Source organism: Ischnura elegans, chromosome 8 (assembly GCF_921293095.1).
Source record: "Ischnura elegans chromosome 8, ioIscEleg1.1, whole genome shotgun sequence".
NCBI lineage: Eukaryota > Metazoa > Arthropoda > Insecta > Odonata > Coenagrionidae > Ischnura > Ischnura elegans.
This window is the reverse complement of record NC_060253.1, coordinates 50,930,111-50,956,655: the sequence shown is the minus strand read 5'-3', so window position 1 is coordinate 50,956,655 and position 26,545 is coordinate 50,930,111. Positions and strand designations below refer to the sequence as shown.

Below are 26,545 nucleotides of genomic sequence, written 5' to 3'. Positions count from 1 at the left end.
TTCTTTCCAGATGAAATCGGCGTTTTCATTTTATATATCTAGCCAATGCCCGTTGAATCCGTATATGTACTCCCTCGCAATATTAATATATTTCTTGAAACAATCGCTATATAATCGACGACACTCCGTAAATTTCTTCTATAACTCCGTAGGCGAGCAATGTTATTTCGTATGGCCCGAGTTATGACCGCCTCCTAGGCAGGCCATAGTATTACGGCCTTTAGGCCATAGCTACCGCCCGACTTATGGCCTTTCGGTCAGAGTAGAACCGCTCGAAGCCATATGCATGTCTCGAGGCCGTAGTTATGGTCGATTTCGACTTATGGCCCGGCCATACGATTAGTGGAATAACCCTGCTGGATAACTTGAACTGCAAGCATTGTACAATTGAATTCAATATACCCCCCTAGTAGTTTATACTTGTTGCTCGACCTTACCTCTCTGCCCTCCAGCCAATAAACCTGGCTGCAGTCCTGAGATATGGAAATAAAACTAACTGAACCAATATATTATTGTGATCCACAAAAGTTTGTGATAACTTCAGATGGTAAATCATTCTTGAACAAATAAAATGCATAAGCAAGAAGGGCTCATTCAACAGACAGAAACAGGACTATAGGACTAAGCTAATGAAGAAAGTTGAAAAGGGGCAAACAGGTAAGGCTTACTCCTGGCATAGGTGTCACAGCATAAGGAGAAATTAATTGGGACACTGAGGAAGTTAAATGAGAACAGGCTTCAGGAGATGGAAGCATAATTTCTGTTGAGTAGAAGTAATAAATTTATTTTTTTATTCTCAGTTGAATTTCAAAGGGTATCTTCAACTAGAGGCCTTTATATCAGACATACATATTAAAATGAACAGTTTTGATGTATATGTACTGACATAACTAATTCAAAGTGCAAAAATTCCACAGATGAAACATCATCCCTTGGCCTAACCTTGAACCAATTCCTCCCAATTTGTGCCGTTACATTTAATTAGAGTTGTAGAGATTGGAGAAATTGGTTCAAGTCCAGATGAAGGGATATTATTTTTCACTGACAAATTTTTACACATCAAGCGAATTTGTGAGACACTCCATAATGGTTCACAGCTAGTTAACCCACTTTTTGTCCAAATGCATCATTCGCTAATTGTTTCATCGATTAGGTCCTAATCCCTGGATGAGTAGAATCGAACCATTTAAGGTAAATAAATATTCTCTTTTTACAGAACCATAAGGCTTTGAGACAAAATTCCGGAGAATAAACATGCATTTTCAAAAATGACAATAGTTATGCCTGGGTCACAGTTGACATCTTTTGACAGAAGGAGACTCAATGTGTAAACACAATGCATCTAATTAAATATATTTCAGCTCCTTTCACTTGTTTTGGAAATCCTTCGATATTAGGTAAACAGCGTTTTTTATGGAAGAGATGAAAAAAAAACAAATTGAGTCACAACTAAGCTAAATCCTGAGACTCGGAGTGGTAAGATGGTTTTTTACTGAGATGATAAATTAGAACTTTTGTAACATTAACATTTCACTGAAATGCGCTTCTGCCATGTTTCCAGAGCTGAGATGTCATTTTTCATGTTGCCATTGGCTCGGTAATGATTTCATAGGGGTGTCTGCAAATTGTGAGCTCTGCAATTAGTCTTCCTTGGCCAGCATCGATAGTAGTGATTCTCGGAAAAGCATGGCTAAATGCAAGGACATGAATGTAGTAAAAGACACAAGGAAAGCCATGCCATGAATTCTAAGTTTTCTTTCGGACTTGGAGGGAACACTTAGCATTAATCTCCGACATCTGGAAGCTCATAGCAAAGGTTCTTACCCACTAACTTAAGAATAAAGATGAAATTCAAGAGCCAGGATGGAGGAGGTTTAACACATTTGCAGCGGAGCTGAATCTCTCTTCCTGGGTTAAGAATCTGGTGAAACCCACCGATGGGTCACGGGTACAACCCATTCTGAGCAGTGTGACCAACAGGTGGGCCTCCTTCTACCGACTGTCTACAGTTGGTGCCTTACGTTAATAGGAGCAGGTAGAGGAATTGGAGAAGCATAGGGCCGCAACCATTTGGGCCCACAACAGGTAGGGACCACCCTAGAGGGCATTTATTTTGGGGCCCCACTAGTGTGTTGCCACAAGAATGCACCAGGACTGGGGACTTATAATTTTCAGACTTTTGCAACCTAAGTATTAGACTGACAAGGAAAGTCCCTCAAGTGCCACGACCAGATCTCATTCAAATTCTGCTAGGTGATAGGAAATGGATTCCCATTAGATGTAGTTTTTGTACCAGCCGACCATGCTTGATATTTTCGAGATATTAGCAATTGGAAGTATCAGAAAACTTCTACATTTATGTAACATGCATCACATCAATAGACATTAAATACCCTAGCAAGGATGAAGAGCACTGAGTGTATTGTTGAGCTTCAGGCTGCATAAATTTATGCATTTTCTGGAACTCTTCCTCACTAATATCTCGAGAAATATTGAGCATTGGCAGTTGAAACCAAATATCCATTTCCCATCACTTAGCAGAATTTGAACGAGATCTGACGGTGACACTTGAGGGCCGGTGACTGATGGAGCCAGCAGGTTGCCAATCCCATTTTCTTCAACTTCCATCGCAAAACTCCATCCTGAAGTTACATCTAGGAGCGGGGTCGTGACACACATGGAATATGTGCATTTCGTACAAAATTGCGGAGTTCTGTTTGCTTTGCGAAGAAGGTAGAGGTGCCTCCGCTGTGTTCTACTGTTTGGCCACAACGCTAGAGGTGACTGTGTCAGTCAGGACATCAGAAATACTGGTCAAATTCAGTGAACAGAGATGATCCAAGATATAAGCTTTGAAATTTCCCAGCCAACATATGGATTATTACAAACTTTCATAAATGCAGCAACGAGCATATTTCGATGAAAAACAAGTGCCGGCACACTTAGAAGCTAACATCATACTTGTGAATATATCGCACAGCCCCTACATCTTGTATATAGTTTAGTTTGCTGATGAAGCAGGTGGGGAGAGGATAGTGCTGAGCTAATGCAAACACTGATGTCAAGGTGATTTATACCACAAATCTTGGCAGACATCAGGGAAGCTACATTGGCAGACTCCTCTGCAAACACATAAGTGGTACGGGCTTTTGTGGCAAGCGTTGAGCAGCAGAAATAGGAACTAATGATGCACTACTTCTGTGGTGCAACTGATACCCAATGAACTTTTGTTACAATATAAAAGTGTATGAGGTTCATTAACCATCCATATATTCAAATTTACGGACTCCACAACAAATTCCCTTATTACCTAGTTGGACACCTTAGGATTTGCCTTCCTCTGGCCCTTTCCCTGGTGGCCTGAGCCCAGATCATAGTCATGCCCTCTTGCAGACTTAATCTACACATCCTTGGACTGGATCTGTCCCTGCTTCAGATTTAAATATTTTCTTAAAATCCTTCTCCTTGAACCTCCAGCTTATGTTTCATCTCTCATTGAGAGTTTCAATTTGTCGTAACGAAGGCACAGCAAAGAAAACCTACACCACTACCATCTTACGTTTATCCTAGGCTGTGGTTCCATTTTACCTGTGATTATGAAGAGAAAGTTAGGATTACGCTCAAGGAAGGGATATATCTGTCCTTAAGATGACACTATACTCAGCATTGACAAAAGTTAGACATTGGCAAATGAGAAAGACATAGCCCATAGTGGAATCCAAGGTTTTCCTGATAAAAATTCAGGGCTTTTCTTTCCAACAATACAGTTGACAGGGTGCTACACCAAGTTTCATGCCTTGCTACCAAGTCATCTCTCATACTGATATCACTCTATCGTGTCTACTAAAAGTGATGATGTATGAACTCTCTGAAGAAAAAGTAGATGGATCACCTCAGCTTTGGTTCAATCAGTTATTTCAGCTTGTTCTATGAATCAGCATATTGTCCACCGGATAATCTACACCCATTATCAGCCGTCACTTCTAAAGAGCCTAATACTGCAGTAATTACTGAATGAATCACTGATATTGCCGCTAACTGAAAAAATAGACGACAAAATCTTCTGCATTACACAGAAAAACATTTCAGAATGTTCTTCACTGCAGGTATAAATTAACGAGATGAAAAATTCATTAATAAAATTCAGTCGAAAAGCCCTATCCCTCAGCATCAAGATTCAGCAAGACTGTTTTGATGTGTCAGGAAGGTATGGAGATATTCTTTATTATGAGAAAATAGGAAATATGTGTAATGATGAAGTAGTGAAAGAGGTATACGTGGATTGAAATTTTCCAAGCAGTTTCGCTGTACCTGAGCCCTCTGATGGCCTCCTTGTGAGCCTGGAACATCTTGACATTGTTCATGTTTGACTGCCAATACTTGACATAGCCGCTATGATCCCCAGTCACCATCCAGACATCATTATGAGACCAAACCATCGTCCTCACTGGGCTGTCATGAGCCTAGAATTGAAATCCACAAAAATAAGCACACCGAACGCCATGGCCCTGAAGCCTGTCTTTCAAATAGTCAATTCACTGCAAAAGTACACTATAAAGAAATGGTGTTGAGTCACCTCACAGCAACTAGTTACTGCTCGAGTATTTTATAAAAAAATGATCCACCAATTGAAGTTTAACATTATTTCATTATTTGAGTAAAATCTACATTATAACAAGCTGTGTGGATGGCTATATAATTAAAGATTGCAAATAATTTAAATTTAGGCACTAAACAAATTCTTGACAATTCTATTTCACAAAATCATAGTTATATTATCAGTGAAATATCCTGAATTCCATCAGCACAATGACAATGATGAATGTGCTTATAATTCAACTACTCTTGCAGCCTTATTCAAAAAATGAAATACAAGGGAGGTAGCACTATCCCAACCCAGAAGTTACTGGCCAAAATAATTAAATGTCCAATGAATTACCTCTTCGATACACCTTAATGGAATTCAAATGTGTAAACATAAATGACCTTTCGCTTAATCTAAACAAAGCAACTGTTCATAAAGAAGTTCTGAACATTTTCCACTGAGCAATTTGGACTTGATTGAAAAACATTTTTCTTAGTTAGGGAAAAACAGAAAGAATAATTACAATAGGCAAAATCAAATAAAACTATTAACTTTATCTTTGAATTTTAGAGAAGCTAAACATTAGGTCAATCAGTTCCTACTTTTTTCTCATCCAGATTGAGAGCTAAAAGCTATCATTGAAAATAATTAAGACATTAAGAATTCAGCTAATTTAAATCCACTCAAAATGCATCCATCAACACAACAACTTATCTACATCTATAATCCCCCTATTTTAAGCCAAAGATCCTATTTTTCTTTCGAGGATTACCTGCAGGATAGTTTCAAAATTGAAAGTTAGGCCATTCCATAGGGTAAACTCTCCAGACGAAGCTCCTGTTACAAGTCTTCTACCTTCTGGTGTCCATGCTAAGCAAAATATAGGGCACCTCATCTTATTAGTTGCTGTCTTCACAAAACGTGTAGTGACAGCATTAATTGGGTTATCAGGATAAGAAGGCGGTGGAAGCAGCTCTGGATAATAGCATACATCTGGTTGAAGAATACGGCGATCCCTGGCATCTCGTTGCCACACTCTTCCCTACAAGAGCATGAAATGATTGTAGGTCTTGGAATGATATGGTAAGTATACCTTTATCACTTTTGTATTTACTTCATTAAATACAAAAGGATAGAAAAAATACTGCTAAACATACAACTAAAGGTGATTGATTCCAATCAAATACATTAAAAGGGGTCAGTGACCTTCAAAATGAAATTTCATTTTATGGAGCACAGATTTTATGGAGATTTTGTAAAGAAAAGAAAATTATTATGAAATAGGCTACGGAGTTCTGTTAAGCAGTACCGCCTGGTCCTGTTAATCACCAAGTTACCTGACCAGGTAATTAAAAACCTGGCTTCAATGAATTTTAATCAGCTCATTAAATATTAAAATTTCTACAATGACAAGACCATGTGTTAACCATAATGAACAGGAAAACCCTCCGGCAATAACAAATAACTCTGCGGTTATGTAGCACCATCAGGTTATACCAACAGATAACCTCTTAGGATAAGGGTTATCATAGGGTGAATGCCATGGGTAAGCTAGAGTGACAGTTAAATTCAGGTGATTCGATTAAAATGGAGCATTAAGCAGAATTCCCAAAGATATCCACGATCACTGAATTACATGACTTGGACTTTTAATTCACGGCCCTTAAATTAACATGCCGAGAAACCTTACAAACCTCGAGCATTTTGATGAGAGAGGAATTATAGTCGACAGTCTTTCGCATTACACTCTTCCTTAACCTTTTACCGTCGAATTCATTGTCTGGGCCAGGCCTTGGATAAGGACGGTAAGGCTGGTAATGGTAATGCATTCTTCTTTGGTTACCGCCTGCACCTCCATCGAATGGTTGTTGATATCGTGGTGGAGGAAAACCCGTAGGAGGTGGCACTCCCAAGTTCGGGAGAGGTGGGGGTGGTGTATGAAACTGCATCATCTTGACCTATTGCTTTAGCAATATCGCGAGGTAACTACTATTTTATGATGCAGTGAAAATTATACAGCAACAACAAGGCGAAGAGTAAACTATCAGTGTATTGGAAGACAAAACAACTTCGTAACAATCATGATCGCATTGACGGTGACGTTAACTACAATCTGTAAATCCTTCACGATTACACATATACAATTCCACTTAGCAGTCAAACAACTAGCTGTTAACTTAAACGATACAGATAAACTCAATTGGAAGGAAGCCTTAAAGTCGAAACTAGGTTACTCGAAATACAATAAGGTTACCCACAGGAAGCAAGTTACATTATCTCTCCCCACAAACTCTCAAATTATTTACAGAGCATTATCGACTGCACTGGATAAATAAAAAGTACAATCAGAATAGATTAGATACTCGAGTTTTCAACATTACAGTAAAATATAGCCTCAGGTGAATTTCTCTATAGCTGATCGATTTGGCAGTTCCGCCATTTTTACCCCGCCTGAATCATTTGTAGCGAGGGCAGCGAAAATAAAATGGATGCCTAATAACTACTTTGGCTATCGCTAGAGGTCTCTCGTTTCGTTTTAGTAAACAAAAGAGGTTTGCAAAGTTGCGGATGGAGGGAAGTTTGAATTACCGAGGTGATGGTTTGGGTCATTTAACATGTTGATTGTGTCAGTGGGGCAGCGAGGGTGGGTTTTGGGGGATAAACCCCCCCAGAGCTCAGAGAATTTTTAATATTAATCCATTTTACTTATTTGGATTAGTATTACTTATAGAATAGGGTAAGGATTAATCAAATATTCCTCAGAAAGCCATAAAATTCGCCATTTTGAACGATTAATCTCAAAATTTTTCTGGGGGAGGGCCCCCGCAACTTCTGCGTACCCTGGCGGGTATGCAATACCCCACGCCCTTAAATATTAGTTGCGCATAAAACCCCCCTAGCCTTAATTCTTAGCTGCGCCCCAGGATTGTGTCAATGCCTAAATAAGTGTTTAAAAGTGAGGCTTGGTAACATATTTCCTTTGCAAATGGTAGCCTCTACCCTAGAGGTAGAATTTTTTTAAATATTAGGCGTCTATATTTTTTGAGAGTATTTTCCTCCATAAATAAGGTTATAGAATGCAGTATTTTCAAATTTAATACTTCATTATCAGCAACCCAGACGGCACAGAACCCTCCGTATCTAATTCGTATGTACATAGTACCCATTGACTAAGGGGATACTGTGCCGCTCCGTCGCTTTTCGTCAATGGATACATACCATTCGCGGCCTGTCGACGAAGCGCGTACGCAGCATGTGAATGTCCGCTACTAAGCACGTACGATTGGATACATAGCGCGCAGGAACACGGCACTCAGGCTAATCTCAATCGATTAGGTCGAAATTAGTTATATCGTAACTCGCACGATCGAAAAATGTATCGAACGCAACACAATCGATAACTACCGACCGTAGCGAGAACCTTGATACGAATGAATAGGGTTGTTCAAGCCTATCAGAACGGTCTAAAAAAACGAATGTATATCACTTCTGATGTAATTTCATTTCGATTGGGATGAATGACAGATGCGTTGAAAAAGTAATGATGGAATTATTAGCAATCAAAATACGAACAATTTTAAACGCCGCCAAAAACGGTCGGCCATCTTGAAATAGAGGTGATGACGACACAAGCCTGTACGGCTGGCCTGTACCCTCGTTCGCTCGATGCCAAGCTGAGTACTCTGCATGCCGACTGGACATTTGCCAAGGTTATTCCTTATTTTGAAATGGCCTATGTTGTGCATGAAGCTTCCGGATGGATAAAGGCGACATGAAATCTATTCTTCAAGTTAGGCAGGCAACGTATGTAGCGTTGACAGGAATTGAAAGTTTTGTATAGCTGCATATGCTAGGAAACTACGTGCAGTGAACTTTCATTGTGCCTCTAGTGCAAGTGAACACAATTTGTGCCCTTGATGTACCCCTAAGTGAATGATTGCATATAGACGATGAAGTAAAGAGTGAAGTGAGTTGTGAATGTAACTGCTTTGACGAAATTATTTATTTCTTCCATGCTAGTTCAATCAACCCTATAAATTTCGATCTAAGGTATCTAACTATTGCCTAGGGGATATGTATCATATTTGAGCTAGTTGTGCTTTAGGGATACATCGAACGCATATTAATTTTCAATCGTTTATTCGCTTCTAAGTTCCGTTTGATGTTATTACCTATTCATTTTGAGCATTCACGAGTGTTTACATTTCACGAATTTCGTTGCGCTGTTGTTTGTTTTTGTTTTGGTCATATTTTGGTTACGGTAAGAGTAATAGTGAAATTCGAAGTTTTTTGATGTTACAATAACCGGTTTAGCAATTTGTTTCAGCCTATTCATTTCATTGTCCTCGAAATGTCAATGTGAAATAACGTAAACTGATTCTAAGTCGTTAGTGATGAGTGAGAAGTGAGGTGTGGAGAATCTTTCGAACCTCAAGGAGTGCAAATTCTTTTAGCGTGTGCAGAGTGATTGGAAAACCGATTATCATGTTTTATTAGTGTTTTATATTTATTGTGAGTCAAGATTTTCATTGAATCAGTTGATTCGGAATATACTGATTATATGTATCAAAATGACAACTCGTGAAATGTGTACGTTGTAGTGCTATTTATGATATGATGAGCAATAAACATGTACAAGTAAGGGTAATTTTGCTTATTATTACTCTTACTAAAGGATAAATTTGGATTTTCTTTAAACACTGATCTGGCGGCAGACGCTGGAGATCTTGAAAAAAAGTGGAATAACCCTGCTGAGCCACTTAAACAACAATGCAGTAGGGCATCTACAGGCTTGTGACGTCACACATCAATTCAAGATGGAAGTAGGGCTTTTTGGCGTAACGTAAAATTTGTCACTGTTTAAAGCCTTCTCTAAACATGTACAATGAAGAAAATAGCATAATATTATTGCCATTGCTCCTTCTGAAGCACGATCTTTCGATTTCTCAAATAAAAAAAATATGGTGAACAACCCTATTGTAAGTTCTCAATAGGTAAATAACACCATATCATGAATTCTAATTACCATGAAAGACTCACGACCGACAAAGTTTTTGTCGGTTGTGAGTTTTTCATGGTAATTAGAATTCATGATATAGTATTATTTACCCATTGAGAACTTACAAAACTTACTCGGCCACTTAAATAACTCTGCGAAAAATGAGATTCTCACGGCTAATTCACGCACCACCAGCATCCAGCATTGTTAAGTGGCTCGTACTTACTTGGAAACCTTGAGATGTTAATGAGAGTAAATTCTTATTAATTTTGACACAAAATAAGACATCACATAGCCCACGAGCATTAAAAAGCTTACCCTAAAGCCTGACGAAATAAGATTTTTAAATAAAAATTGCCGATGAAACAGGATTGCTGACACATCTGCTATTAGTATGATCGAATTCATCAAAATGCAAGCAAAAATTAACGTATAGTTCAGTCTCAGCTACTAAAACTTACCCATATCAGGCGCTAAAGTATTTGAAAAATTATTTGGTATGAGTAAAAGTCCCTAGGTAACTGCAGTAAATGTATCAACCTATTAAAAATATGAAAGTCCTGCCAAATCACCAGCATAAACACTTGTAAAATAAAACATGTTATCTCTTAGATCACACCTCCGATTTTATACTTACTTTGCATGAAGTCACCACCGCAAGAAATTTTAAAGAGGCAGGAAAGAAAAAACCCACAGAAATACAATACATATATTATGTATTTTCTATTGTCAACCACAATAATATTTCCAATTTTCTCTTCTATCCCACATCTAATTTAGCGAAACAATTACTCTTATTCTCTTTCGAATAGAAAATTATTTAAAAGAGGACTGGTCGATACATACAAACTATCGTCAATACTTTCTCCGATGAACGTCCACTATCACTGCACCAACTTGCACAAATCAAATCCACATCCACAAATATGTCACTTCTGCCACAATGTCTGTCTTCTTGGCGACAGGTAACAGTGAAGCAATGGTACCTTCCTCCAATCTGGGCACCTTCCATTCAGCAAGAATTTTCTCCTCGTCTTCTCGTCCAAGGCCACAGATTACTTTCTGATATCACAATGGTGCAATGTGAAGCTCACACACCTAAAATTAATAAATAATAAAATTCCATGTAACTTATTAGGTCAAATCATTTCCAATTTTTGGTATTTCTGCATGAGAAATCAAATTACTAGGCTCGTAAATATAGTAAATATTTGTATGCCTGATATTTTTATTGTTTTAAACTATAGCATAAGATAATTTGAAATGATGAAAGCCGACGTGTAATACACCATAGGGCAAGCTAAGAAGCAATATTCGATCCTATAAACTTGGCAGCTTATTCCTAGTTTCTCCTTTAACCACACGTTTACCGAATGAATTAATACAAAAAAGACAACTAAAATGCAAGAATTTTCAAAAGAATTGCTGCTACAATATTTTGAATCACCATTTTTAGTACTGAATAGTTCGGGATGTTGATGCATCAACATCCCGAAGCCACTTCTGACTTAAAATTACATCCAAATAATTACAGCGAGAAAGAGTACATACCTCACAGTTTTTCGTAGGGGTGAAATGTTTTCTTCTTATCGCCCAAATGCACTTCTTCTTCAACTCAGGATCTTTTGGAGAGCTAAAAACTTGAACCATATGTCCCGGAGTTTCCATTACATCCCGACAATACACACACGAAAGGCATTTCCAACAAAAATATCTCACAAACACGTTTCTGAAGCCCAGTGAATGAAATTAAAGAATAAGGGAAACTTCACCATTACCAGACACTCTATTCTTCACTAACTTAACCACAAAAATCCCTGAAATGTAGTGAGACGTGACGTAAACGACGCGATCTCCAACGGCTTGTGAAGGCATGTGATCTTTCTAGGAGGATAGGGCACGATGGCACCACCCGCGAAAGAAAATAGTCCCAGACCGAATACAGTTTTATCGATGAGATACAATTTTATCGATGCATATGAATTTGCCAGTCCTCTTGCATCTTTTTTCGTCATTAAAGGAAATAAAGAAACAAAACCTTCTAAGTAACTTCCTAAGCGCGATTTTTGTATCTTGATTGTCCACCCTCGTATTTAGGTACGAAAACTTCCTGTGCCGTCTGGGAAGTCTGATGAAACAGTACCTATGTATATATTTTAGAAAATGTGTTATCCATATAGTAGTCTTAGGAGTTTTTAGGATATGATAAAAACAGCAGATGATGAAAGATGACGATTGAATACTGTGCCAAGGAGCCATAAGTGAAGTTCATTTAAAGGTTTAAGTTGCATGTTTCGCAATGACAGTAACCTTTTCACCTTTTAAAATGAATACTGATTTTTAATTAGTGAAATCAAAATAAATGAATAGGTTGAGGAGAAAAATAAGGTGAATCTTTTGAAAATGGTTTCAGATAGAGAAATCCATGCTGATTTTTCCATTTTCCAACTTAACTTACTCCATCCCCCACCATTAGGTATTGATTCTTCTACTGCTTTCAGAGTGTACCACGTTTTGGTATCCCATGCTGGGATTGAGGTGGTGAAGAGAAGATGATATCCTCCTTTACAGGGTGAGGTACAGTGCTTAATATCTAAAATTTCAACCACTGGAATGCATATCCCTACACATTTAATCCACGCATAATTTTCGCAGTGTCCCACTAAAAGCTTCTGATTTTTAAAACTTGTAATTAAAGTTACAATGATGATTCATTTTTTATCAAACATAAAAAAATATACTCACAAATGAAGAAAAATCGTATTTTAATCCTATCGAAGACAAATTTTCTTCATCCATTCACTTCATAAAAACTGTCTTCATTCGAACTTGAATTAAAATAGGAATTAGAACTGTTTCCTAACAACCACGTCATACTATGTGTGATGAACTATTTAAGTTCACTGTTTGTCAGTGCTGGCACATCACCAAATTATGTAGTATCTAATAGTGGATCCAGGATTTCTCTCTGAGGGGGTACAAGGAACTATCAGGCGAATGATCTACTCATTGTCTTAATGTATTTAATATGAAAGTTAATAATATGATATCAAAAGATTGAGGCTTCGCTATACACAGAACAAAATGAATGTATAATGATGGCCGTATTATAAATCCTGTCCATTTTTCAAAAGTCTGGGGGGCAGTGGCACAGCAAGAGGAAACCCCCCCCCCCCCCCAGAGATCAGAGAAATTTTTAAGTTTAATCCATTTTAATTATTAGAATATTATTACTTATAGAATACTGTTTGGATTAATCAAATATCCCTCTTAAAGCTGTAAAACTTGCCATTTTGAACCTTTAATCTTAAAATTTTTCTGGAGGAGGGAGATTGATAATACTAATAGAATAGTATAAGGGTTAATAAAATATCTCTCAGAAAGCCGTAAAACTCACCATTTTGAACCGTTTATCTTAAAATTCCGCAATTTATTAATCTTGTACCTACCGCTATCCTAGTGGGTATTCCATACCCCCACGCACCCCGGTATTAGTTGCACCTTTACCCCCCCAGCCTTAATTCCTTGCTGCGCCCCTGCGTGTCCCCATCACACAATTTTCTCTGAGAGGTATCAGCTGTGGAATGCTGTTCTAGCCAAAATTATCCCTCTTAGTGCTATCATTCTTTCAAGGGTACTGGCAAGAAATGCGGAGGGTATTTTCATAAAATGTAGCAATTAGGAAAAAAAACAATACAAAGCTAATTTATTACGTATCCATATGCAGTTTTTTTTTAATTGATGAGGTTAAACTGATAACTGATTAACACTTTGAGTACCGGCCGCTAATTTAAAAGCCCTGCTGAAAAATCCAGCCATTTTTACTCGATTCACAAATTTTTTAAAAACATTAGCATCAAAATTATATTTATATCGATGTGTATTTCAATAAAAATGGACTTTTTTCTTCTTATTGAATGAGTTGAGTAACATTTACTGCTGAATTTTAAATATATTTTTTAATAATGAAAACCTGCTGTTTTTGAAAAATAAAAAAATTGCAACAAATGATGTACCGCCATAAAATGCATAATATTTTTTTATCACGCTCAATTTGAGCATTTGAAACCATGGAAATCATACAAAGGCATTGTTCCAAGCAAATCATTCAAACCCTGGATGACAAAAAGGGTCACTGCACCATAAACGAACGATTCTTTCCTCCAAAGAATTTTCACACAAAGTAGGCTGAGATAAGGGTGCCGGTAGCTGCAGAGGACTTTACGTCCTCAAGACATAAAGTGAACTCTTTTTCCATCGAGCAGTTGATTTTTGAAATAACAGAGCCACTAAGCAGTAAACTTGAAAAGTACGCAAACAAATTCAATAAAATAGATAGACGTAATATTACGTCCATGGCAATCCTCAGAAGGATTAATATGACGTAATATTACGTCCATGGCACGCAAAGTGTTAATGTCTAAATGAGAACTGATTAATATTGACAAAATATTTTTATGTTTACTGAAATAAGTCATGGCAATGTAATAAGTTATAGAAAAGTAAGTAATGGACTATGTAAGAGCCAATATATCATCCCACCGCACTTTACGCCCAAGCGGCAAAAGCCAATATATCAGCCTGCTGCACTGGAAGGGTTAAGCACAGGTGAGGTGGGAGGGGGTGAAAGGGAGCGTGTGCTGAGTGGGGGTCTCACTGATTTGGAGCCTCTTTGTGATGTCGTTTTTGATGAGTACCCATTAAATTTTGCCTTGGCTGGAGGTTGGGACTCAAGAGGAATCGATCCCATACCTCTCCTCAACCCATAAACCCATTCCAATTTTAGTCTGACCACCCTCTACTACATTCAGAGGAAGGAGGACAAAGGGAGAAAGACACTACCCACACAGCACAAAGATATTCATTGGACGTTCAATGGATTTTCATTGTTGATATCGGTGACATGCATTGGATATCCATAGATATCTTATGCATATCCAGAGGAAATCTACTAGATATTCAAATATACTCTTTCTAGACATACCATGGATACACATGAGACATCAGGGGCATAGCTAGGATGATGTACTTGGGGAGAAAGGGAGACATGACACATAGGGCCAGGGGAGTCAAGGGGTTGAACCAGTGGTAGCAATGAGGGTCCCGCAGGCCCCACAGCACCCCTGTGATGAGCAGGGAAAAAATAATAACCAGTAGATAATGCCGTAAACCACACTTTCTTAATCATAAAAGCATTTGTAGGTTTTAATACAGAATAGGAAGCATTTAATTCTTTTATAACCATACAAACATGGTTTATATGAGGGCCCATAAAAAAAGTTTTGCCACCACCACTGGGTTGAAGCCTGCTCCGGGGAAAATATGAACATTTTTATCTTTAGAAATCAAATTTTATGCAATTTTGGCTTTTTAAATTTTACTAATTGATGGATTGCCGGGAAGCTGTTTTGGTGAAACATTCTAGGCTGTAAGATATAAATTTTGGAAAAATGAATTTTTTTTAGAAATATCTCTAGTATAGTAAATATCACTTTTACTCGAAGAACAAACTGAACTCTACCCAAAATATTAGTTTTGCTTCCTTGTATTGGTGGAGTAAAATAAATGTTTTATAGGCTAATAATTTTCAGGTAAAATGAATTGGTTTTGAAGGGGGTCCCTGCTGTGGCGGCTCGTGAGTCAAATGCTGGGAGGGCCACACTCCACTGGGGGTCAAAATTTATTAATATTTAGTGTATTTTAGTGAGTTTTTTTAAGGAAATCCAGATATCATTATGACTCACTAAAACACTAAAAATCACGGAATCGATTAAATCAACTACAGCTAGGCCTATTTACAATAAAACAATTTACACATAATAAGTCAACTGGTCACCAAAACAAGGTATTCTGCAACACTGCAACACCAAGATTCTGCGGCATTGTCAACTCACTGGATACGTCGCTTTGTGCATGCTTGGATGGCATCACAAGACTTCCATAAGGCACATGATTGTTTGCGTCATAGCACCAGCAGACCACACCACTACCACTCTTCATATAACTGCATGTTGATGGGTTGGGACATTTGCCAGTGCCCCGCGGCTACAAATGCGAACTTCCTGTGCTATTTTTGCGTGTTTTTCCTACATTTTCGATGTATGCAATTGAAAAAAATACTTTGGTTAATTAGATGTGTAATTATAATCGAATGGGTATTTTATTTTTTTTTCCTTTTTCAAATCTTTGGGAGGGGCGGCGACCGAGAGTCCTTATGAGCAAGCCACCACTGGGTCCCTGTTCATCCTGTTCCCCCCGTGGCTCCTCCTGGCTACGCAACTGTGACACATCCATTGAGCTCAGTCGTTGTCGGTGCCGGCGCAACACCGAATTATAGTACCCAATTCCCATAAGAGGTGCCGGAACGCCTTTCCGGCCGAAATTAAGCACTGCCTACAGGTGCATTGCTACTAAATAAGGTTTTACTATACCTATTCAGTCAGTATGCATATTCAGTTGCCCATACATACCAATGGACTGTCTCGGCTTTTTTCAGCTTGAACAGCTGACTCTTCTAGGGACGGAAAACTGGATTATAAAGAAGATGGGGTTAACAAAAGGAACTAATAAAATGGATAGGATATTTGCAAAACTAGACAATTTCAATTCTGCGCTATTTTCACCGTCCAGGGAGAGAAACGGAACTAAGTTTTTAAGATAAGTATTTAGTTTAAACTTTCAGGTACTCATTATGGTGAATATAAACAAAAATAGTGCTTTAATCGGTGCAGATCTAACGGCTTCATTAAATTTTCAAGGAAGTTAAATTTTGAAATATACTATGGCGCTACCTATTGTATGTAAACTTAAAACAGCTCAGATATCGCTGTTCGTTTGTTTTTTCCTGGCTGCTTTGCCTGTTGGAGCTTTTTATTCAGTCATGGATGAAGCTCTTGCTGGTGTGCGACGTAGGTGTGATATTTAATTTAGTGCTAGAGTGTTTGTTGTTAAGTGCCACGATTCCTGGTTCGGTGACCCTCTAACCATCTGGATTATTTTTATGTAAGTAACATAGTTATTCAATCAGTTCACGTCAATGGTTATCTGGCCCGCTGAGACCAAAACGTAATGCTACATGGGCCAACCTTTTCTTGAATTACAGTCTCTCTGTTGTATTATTTGTTACCGAAATCTAGCTTTGGTTAAGTGGATGTGTGCTATATTCAATTTTATGTGAATCGGTTGTCAAGCTTAGGTATTGTGGATATCTGCAATTAGGAGTCTTGTTTTTTTATCATGGTGCTTATTTATCTCTTTATGATGTAGTACGTTTTCCTCAACCGGTAATTTTGGGTTTTGATAAATAGTAAGTTTCTGGCCTCATATTATCCATCCGACGTTGGAGTATGTTTCTGTTTTAATGCTTGTAATTTGTTGAAAATGTATACGGCTTTGGGAACGTGACTTTAAGGATTATGGAATATTATGTAGTTCATTTGGGAGTTAGTGATGAAGTTCCCTAGGGCGTTCCTAATTTTGCTTATACTAGTTGATTATCTCTTTGAGACAGCATAATTTTCTTATCTCTTATCTTCCGCTTCGCCAATTCATACATTGCCTGTTCATGTTAAGTATGTTGAATATGCCAGTTCTTCAGTAGTGTTGATCAACAATATTCGGCTTTTGCATCAGCTGTCTGAAGTTTTCTTTTTATCGAAGTGAATATTTTCTAGTGCTGATGTTGTCGTTCTTAGTGATTGCCTATTGTCTTGGTTAAAATTGAGTATAATTAGTATTCACTTATCATGTGTTAGTGAGGTACCGAAAATTGTCTTTATATTCCAATGTAAATCGACCTTTTATTGAAAGCGGACCTTCTTCTTTTTGTCATGTAAGTACATACTGATAGGGTTACCTTCGTATGACCAAGTCCCTCTTGCATATAGGGAAATATAAGAACCTAGCGTATTCAATCCCCAATTGGAAAATTTCTGCGAGATAACCAATTATTTTGAAATCCTAACATCGCTTTTGAGAGTTCGCTGAATTGTCTGCGTTGACCCTCGAACTTGGTAGTCTTTGAAGGCATCTTCTTATGTGAGTAGTCCTACTTCTGTTGCACGTGTGACTCGATCTTCGAACAAAAATGTTGTGCAATGCAGTTTAAATGTTAGTCGATATGGTTTTAATTCCTTATCTCTCGTTAGCTTTGAGGAATTGCCAATATTTCGGTGTTGCCCTTAGTGTTTATATTTCCCTTTTCTCTGAGGGAGTGACTTTCAAACAAAGCCCACATTTCTGAACTGAATTGTATCGTAGCCTGTGGCCAATAACAGAAATCACTGCTCATATCAATGAACCATCGATTGTACTTCTTACTATTGATCTGAAACCGCGCTTGATCCTGCTCGGGTGAGCTTGAGAAAGTAGTCACTTTCTTCTATCGTTTCTTCTCGGGGTTGTCGCTGGATTTTAGGGGCGAGTGACCGATCATGGGAACCTGTCATTCTCATCATTAGAGTTGGATGTGAATGCGCCTCAGATATTCGAATAGAATTTGACTTCAGCCTTGTGACTAGTATCATTTTAATGTGTAATTTATTTTTACCATCCGATGATGAAAGGGGGAAAAATTTATTGTGACCACTCGTGAATTATTTCCTCCGTTTTCCGCGGAGAAGCTTTTGTGTAGTTAATTGGCTAAGATTCCACGTCAGGCATACTGGAAGAAGAATAGATTCCATTCATTTGGTATTCTTTTATTGAAGTAGTAGTCGCATTTTCCATGGTCCTCACCGTTACGGCTTGGGGTAAACTTATTTATAATGGCAATAGTAGTGTATCGATGGTTGCATATGTTAATCAAACATTTTCTTGTGTAAAAATATGAGAATACGTGCATCTGTCAGATATGTCTCTAGAATAAGGTGCCTCTTATATTTGATGTTGATTATTTTTATAGTAGAATGTTTATTACCGATAGCTTTTCACGGTCTACGTACCTTTGGAAGGCATATTCGGTTTGCATGACATGCCAAAAAATATTGAAAAAACAGGAGCCATAAAGCAAGTATTATGATTTACTACTGATTTGGGATTTACAACACTATTTCTTGGTGATATTTATAATGTGAAAGTTTGCGAATGATATCATGATACATGCCACACAATGTAATTATTAAAATACTAATAATTTTTCTGGAGTTTGGAGCAGAATCTCTATATATTTACTCTCCGACTTTTCAAATTAGTAATTTTATTTTTTTTTACAATTTTTATTCTGGAAAGTTTTCAGCCTTTCACTCATTTCATATGGAATTTACAAGTATTCTCGTACAATTTATACAAGAAGATAACTGTCTCCGAAATTTCAAGTATAAGACGCACTCATGTAATGTGCGCAGGACATCCACAACCCTTTGAATTTTTAAATTTATGTTCTTGAAATCAGATTTTTTTATTTTCCGTTTACTGTAGTAATATTTTTATCTTACGTTAGTGTTATTATTTTATAAAGTACAACAAGTGTTTCACAATGTTTCTAATGCGCGGTACACTACAACGAATTACAAGGCTCCTTTTGGATTTTGAAAATTATTTTTAAAACTACCTACGATTTTTTTTGTTGCCAACTATCATTTTTCCGTAAATACGTCTTAAAATAAATTTATTTTATGACAAGGGAATGATTTGCCTTCCTTTTTCTCAACTAAGAATTAATTCCGATTTATTGAAGCTATAGCTATGAAGGATTAATGTTGCAAAAAATCGAAAACGCTTTTCTTCGATTTTTTTGGGTCGTTTATCATGGAACAAGTGTATTTTTTTCGCTCAACACTGCATAACTGTTATGCGGCTACGTTTCCCGCCAGTCGGACAGCGTATTTCATTTTGGCTGGAGGGAAGGAAGGCGGGAAGACGGGGTTGGATTGTAGGCAACCTGGTGGGGATGATTAAAAAATAATATTTTGGGTCAGGCGGAGGCTTTATTCTGCAGCAGGTACTCGCGGGCGATTCCAGTTGTGGATTTAGTAAACCCACCATGTAGCAGCACTTATTAATAAAAAGTAGGAAAGGTGGTATCCATTAATTATTTGAGGCGTTTAGGGGGGAGAGGGAGTGAAGCCGATTCTCACCCAATCTCGCGTGGGGCAGAGGGGTGGGGGTCCTGGCAGGTATCACGTTATTTTTTATTCCGCAAGAACTAGTGTAAAATTGCGATCATAGTAATCTTAAACACTTGTCTTAACTAACCTTAAGTGAAAGTAATTGAGTAAATTGTTGTTTTAATAAATCCAACGCAATGAAGCTTGGATTCGTGGGCGTACCCAGCGAGGGAAGGAGGGGGCAGCTGCCCCTCCCCCAGAAGCAAAAATCGCATAAGTCTTGAAGGAATATTAGGACTTGATTGAAACGAAAGTTTTCAACAAATTTTCTTTAAACCGACGCAAAATGACATTAGTACAGGATATGTAACTGAAATAATTTTTTAGCAAATAATTTAAGGAAATAATTAAGGGCTGTAATAGTTTCCTTAAAATGTCGGTTTCATTTACCTTTTCCGTGCTTAAATTTTACAACTTGAACAACCATGGCTTGACCCTCCCCCTATAGACCCAAACTATAGTTTTGATCCTGTGTTCGCCCTTGCTAAGATTAACGTATAGACACCAAAAATACGCATTTTGAACAATGCCAGGTGAGATGAGGCGGAGGTGAGTGAGATTCGAGCCAAATCTCACGACATCTCGCTAAGGGTCTGGTGAAGGGTGCCAAAAATCGCCGAAATCATTTCACGTTGTTAATTTATGCCCCTAAAGGGCTGTATCCATTTCACGTCCGATGCAATTCTTTTGTCCCAATGCAAACTGTGTGGCCGACGAGGACGCGCCACTCGTACTCGACGGGTCTCTTTTGGTCTCGAATTACTCGTTTTAATTTTTCACTATCGTCTTGAAATATTCATGACGTGTATTGATTTGAATCTTGAGAAGATTTTCCAATACCTATTTCGTGGTTGAATATTTTACACAGTATTTTCGTTATTTCGCTGCGAAATCTTTGTGTTCGAATTGCAGGAAAACATTGACAACTGGAAGGGTTTAATATCTCTATTTGTGCATTTATACTACGATAGCTTAAGTTTTCAGCGAGTGCGACGCGAAAAAAAGGCATAATAAGACCGGTCGAACAGGGTGGGGGACGGGGCATTGACCACTATCACCCCTTAGGCCAGAGGACCTGACCCGGTGCGAAACCCGAGAAAACTTCACTGCAATTAAATTACTGGCACTAATTTGTTTTTTTTTTAATGCCTTCGGTCCTCATAAATGTGGGAAATATATTATGTGGCCCTTACATTGAAAAGTTTGAAGACCCCTGCCACGGGCTGGTGGTATTCTTGGGAAATTAATTTTAGTGATGTTTGATTCGAAACAGGTTTTTAGGTTATAAAACAGTACGATGAAAGTACCACACGTGTATTATTTAAAAACAATGGAATCTAAAATAAATCGCCATTTCCATCCTATAATATCCTCGCGAGCTACCCGAAAAGTCATTGGGAGGAGATGGATTTTTACGAAACTTCGTTACCCTAACTTCTTCTGGCCTTCAGACGAATGCGGACCTTGGTTCATAGTTTATTCGGTATTTGTATCTGTCAAACAGCTATGTTTTTATAAAATTTTCCGTTTTACGTATTTGTTTGAATGCTATTGTTTCAGTGGGAAAATTTAGCGATGTTGCATGATTTTCCTTGTAATTAATCGTGAGTTAGTTTTCGAGCTTAGAAAATTCCATTTTAAATTTATGCCAGTTGTACATGATTTTCAATGTACATATTATCTTGTTGAGCATTACTTGGACAAAATACTTTGGTAGCGTCAGTGTATTTTGATAGTATCTCATGGATTCCGCATATGAAAACATAAATAATATGATGCCCGAGGTCCTGGTTTATCATGGGACATAAATGTAAGTGTTATAAGGGCGTGTTTGTTTATGTTATTATCTGCTTGCATCGTGGAAGATATTGACGCCGGCCTCATTCGTCGACTGTACAACGGTTTGGATAATTTACCTCATGACCTTGGCTCGTGGATAGCTTTTCCCCTCTTAATAGATGACACAACGTAACGTGTTCTGTCTTGGGTCGATATATGCGTATGCATCGTGACCTGCTGTCGTTCAAACTCCTTCGAGACGGAAAGTTTTCATTGACGTCTTTGCTCGGCTTTTCTGCTCCCTGCTTATTGCGAAATAATTAATTTTTCATCCAGTTGGTTGTGGGGAATGACGTTTCGTAATTTTTTCCTTAGCTTTCTATCCATCGGCTTTGGACGGATTTTTACCTGTACACCAACTCATTGTTTTATGTGGTTCACGTTCGAGTCGTTTGCGTGAATTTTTTCTTTATAAATATGTATTTCAGGTCTTAACTTTACGAACTATTTTCGTTTTTATGTTATTTCATACGATGTGCTTTTATTCAGTTTCTGGTGAAAAAATTGATACCCGTTTTATGGTTTGATTTGCAAACTGTGTACCACTCTATCCATTGAAGGTCTTATTTTACTTTGAACATTTATCGTGTTCCGAATTTGCACCCTTTCATCATTCTATGGGTACTAATTGCTGCTTGTTTTCCCTTTCTTCGAGGATGCTTTGTTTTGACATTCAACAGTATGCCCTTGCTAGTACTTTTTATGGGATCCGGCTATCAATTATTGTTTTACGAGGTGATTTCCGTCGTGGTTAACTTATTCCTTGGATTCGCCTTCGGCATTTCGGAATCCCATGATTGTACGCGTAAATTATTGGTGCAATTTCATTTAATCTCATCCGGAACCTAATATAAATTACTTAAATCCTTGTTCACGCGAAGTTGGTTCTCATTCATACCAATTCGTGAAGTTTGAATTTATAGACACTTATATTATTCATCATATCCATTTTACAGGATTCTCGATCTTAATGAGAGCTACGGATATGAATTCGTTGACATTCGTTGGGTTTCGTTGTAATCAAGCCCACGACGAAGCGAATGACGCCCATTTAAGCCGCGAAGTTGGTTAAGTCTAGGCTTAAAAGTTAAAAGCTTTTTCATGGATGAGGATTTTTATTTATTAAAGTATTTTGTTGACTTCCTTTCTTTAGGAGTTTTTTTTTACCAATCTTGGATACATTTATTTATCAGCGAATGCATGCGTCTTGCCTAAAATGTAGGAAAGCGCGTAAAAATCGAACTTTTATTTGGGACCTTGTTTCTCAGCAACGTATTCTCGTATCACAGTGCCGTATTATGCATGCAAATTTTTCTTTTTGTTCGCCGTATAGGATTACATTCCTAAATCAGGTTGTGCAACTTACAATAAATGCGTGCTTATTCGGTGCCTGCTCTAGGGGTCCGGGGTGCCAAAATTTGGGTCCTGAAAATGCCTGTAAGAGCTTGATACATACTTGGGTATGATTGATGAGGGTGAAATATATTTATACCTCGGTTGCTTGCCAAGAATTTCTAACTGCTAATCTTTTCAACCTGTGTCTCAAGTATGTTCATTGTTCGGGGTGGGTACATGCGTACGCGTTATATTGTATGTTGACGAGTGTAAATGGCCGATCAAGGGTGACGGCCTATCGTCGGCTGATTCTCGTATGCATACCTACTTTTGATTCAAATTTACCCATTCGTAGCTTGAAGTATTTTTCAGGGAAATCGCTCATTTGTTTGTGTCGTTATCGTGGATTGATGAGGTGGTTGTATATCAGTTTTAATTGATCATTGTCTATTAAACTATTCACCCTACTAAAAATCTGAGAGGGCCATTGGGGACGTCAACTATTGTAAGTCATAAATTGCTGATGAAAGCCATAAAAAAATCGGTCTATCGTGCAAATTTTCAATATCCACGAGTATGAACGATAATGAACCCTCAAAGCAGGTTGAAGCCTTTTTTATCAATATTTTTGCATAAATTGATTGAAAGGGAAGAAATCTAAGAAATACAAATTTAAGTAGTTTCTCGGTAAAATATGTTTGAATCAAGTTTACTTTTAGAGTAATGCTTGACTAGGTAAAAAAGTTACTTTCCATAAATTGGGCGCTTACTGTCAGTAATTATTTACTTTCTTTTATTTTTCCTGTGTACGGGAGTAGTATGTTTTAGCACCTAAGCACCCCATCAGTCAGCTCCCCTGTTAGTGGAGAAAGCTTACAGTCACGGTAAAAGGATGGAAAAGTCAGGGAATTTGAGAATGGTCAGGGGAAATCGTCGACTAACGGGGTCAAATTGGTTAGTGCACGACGTTTTAGTAGTTAGTGGCCGATACTTGTTTTACACCACATTAACAATTTCTGTACTGATTAAAGATATAATTTCGTTCATTTTTCCATTATTTTTACCAATTTGACAATAAGTGTGATTGCTAACATAACTTTAGTAAGTTTTCACAACCTTCACTTGTCCTCAGTGGCGCAGCGAGTTTTAGGGGGGGTTTCTGGTGGGGTATAGGGGGTAAAACCCCCCCCAGAGCTCAGAAAATTTTTAAGTTTTATCCATTTTACTTAATTGGATTGATATTACTTATAGAATAGTGTAAGGATTAATAGAGTATCCCTCAGAAAGCCGTAAAACACCATTTTGAACCATTTATCTTAAAATTCCGCAATTTATTAATCTCGCACCTACCGCTTATCCTGGTGGGTATACCATACCCCCATACACCTGGTATTAGTTGCAGCTAAACCTCCCCCCCACCCCCAGCTTTAATTCCTAGCTGCGTCCCTATCATAGCTCTTTAATGTCATTCTGCTGTAGGGAAATTTCAAGGGAAATCAACATTTTTTCGCCAAATGTAAATTTATTTTCCATAATCTTCTGACGGTAATCCTTCCATTTGTTTGTGCAACCGACGAGATAAGGTGTGCCGGCTAAGACTGTAGCCGGAAAATGTCTGGGGGGGATTGATTGTGGAGGAGGTAGGTACACAGATTTCAGGTGGGTTTTCTTGGATTGGGTACGCTTGACATTGTATTTCCCAAGAATCTCAGGTAAGGGGAGGTTAAATTTCCCCAGAAACCTAGACGAGCTCGCAACTGCCTTGATGCGGGCCTTGGAATCTGTATAATTATTTAGAAAACGTTTCATCCAAAAAAAATAGCCGTCACTTGTGGTTTTACTGGGCCCAGTTTTGTAGGAAAAGGGTTTTGAATATAGTATACGAATCTGTTCATATCTGCATTCATTCTCTCCACGTGTTCCTCACTGTGCATTCCGCGAGTTGAAGTTTGTTTATTCGTTTGACACCCCTTGCAACAGCGATGGGGAATCGATGCCTGCGACGGAATAGATTAAATGCATAGTCTTCGTGATTGCTCAGATCCCGGGTCGAGCACTTGACATCTCGGCATAACTGGCTGTTTATCCTTGGTCTAAATCGAGTTATTTGCTGTTACGCTCTTGAGATGACAAGTGGCATTTCCTTTACCATCTCGCTTTTGAAAATAAACTCCTTTGGTGTTAGTTAATTCACTCTCATTCTCGCGAATGTAGTTACGAAAGCACTGCAGGAATCGCTGTGTATTTGGATAATCTTTGACGATGAGAATCTTGGTCTTCTCTGGTAGTTGCTTTACGATTTTGAACGTGGTGTTACTACTCTTTTCTTGTACTGTACTCAATTTTTCGCGAATTTAGAGATTCGTTTTATCTTCTTCTGCAACTTTCCTAAGGCATAGGCGTGGAGTCAGACATATTTTTGGGGGTGATGGATTGATTAGTTCGTGTGTGCCTGATTACTCAATGACAACTGGTGCAAGGTAGGGTGGTTTCCTACGAACTATTGCCGGGCTTTCTGGAAATCATCAACCCTTATAAATATTAGGTCCGACCGTCAACCGCCGAGAGATTTGGATAAAATTGTGGGTGGAGAGATTTTTATAATATAACGAGTTTAGTTATCTCATCTGAGTCCGTTATGTTTTTGCGAGGTATTCGAATATGTAGAAGCAGCTGGCCTCCTAGTTGATTCGTCTTCGTGACAACAGTTTCGGCGGCGACAAAGCTTCAAAACCCGATTTAGACGCCTGCTGCAAGGCCGGGGAAACTGTCGTCACGAGTATTAATCGACGTGGAAGACAACCCGGAAACCTGGCTGCGCTCTCTGCACCTCTCTGTGGAGGCAATCAAAATTCGAATATGTATTTGATCTGTGATAGTGTTTCTCACGTAATATTTGGTGTTATGTGGTAACCTAATGGTCGTTTGTAGGAATTACTTGAAGATCATGTATGGAAATCATGGTGCATATCAGACCAGAAAGTGTGTGGGAATATTTAAAATACTTTTTACTAACCGGAAGCGATTCAATGGTACTCCGTACTTCTCATGAGAAGGCTTGAAATTTAACCTGTATGGTTAAGAATCACGTCGTTCAACGGTATCACCCTTTTTTCGCAGATAGATGTATGTTATTGGTATTGTCATAGTGTTGCACTTGAAACCTTCTGCGGGTCACTTATATAAATGATCTAGCGTCACAAGAGGCAGTCTTCAATTGAGACACGCATTATTTCTATGGTGAGTGGTCAATTTATTTGACGGTAGCGTAGAAACAACAATTGATTTGACGCCTTTGAAATTGCTTAATTGACCCCCACGATCGCCTAGATGTTACTTGATGAAGAATTGCCAGTATCGACTGTAGTAGCGATGAAATATAGACGCAATCCTCACTTCAAGATTCTATATTCATGTACCATGGACGAGAAATTGACTTAATGCTAGTCATAAAATAGCATAAAATCAGAAGTTTTCAATATGCATTTTAGGAAGGAATTGTTACGGTCTTAGCTAATTCCGAGCGGTATAATTTTATAACTGTTATATACTTAGCTATTCAATGTTTTTTTAAATTTAGGGTGGTAACTCCAATGCTTTATTGCTGTTTCTTTGCTAGCATGGATTTTATTGATTTTTCCCACAAAAATGAAGGCTGTAAGTATTCAACTTGCCTCTAAC

At 38.1% G+C, this 26,545-nt stretch overlaps 2 protein-coding genes across 3 annotated transcripts in view; one reads left to right on the top strand and one right to left on the bottom strand.

Annotated features, from left to right (window-relative positions):
* The window catches only part of LOC124164553 (pre-mRNA 3' end processing protein WDR33), a 33,265-nt gene extending 26,200 nt beyond the window's left edge, over positions 1–7,065 (bottom strand). Inside the window, exons 1-3 of the mRNA XM_046541924.1 lie at positions 6,280–7,065; positions 5,358–5,627; positions 4,312–4,463 (exon numbers count right to left, since the gene is read on the bottom strand). Of these exons, the coding sequence (XP_046397880.1) occupies positions 4,312–4,463; positions 5,358–5,627; positions 6,280–6,537 (680 nt within the window). The 5' untranslated portion in view covers positions 6,538–7,065. The remainder of the gene's footprint in view (positions 1–4,311; positions 4,464–5,357; positions 5,628–6,279) is intronic.
* Positions 7,066–16,441: 9,376 nt separating this feature from the next.
* Positions 16,442–26,545, top strand: part of LOC124163205 (sterol regulatory element-binding protein cleavage-activating protein) — a 194,472-nt gene continuing 184,368 nt past the window's right edge. For both annotated transcript variants that reach the window (XR_006865731.1, XM_046539937.1), the window contains exon 1: positions 16,442–16,586. The gene's annotated coding sequence lies outside the window, so the exon portion shown is untranslated. The remainder of the gene's footprint in view (positions 16,587–26,545) is intronic.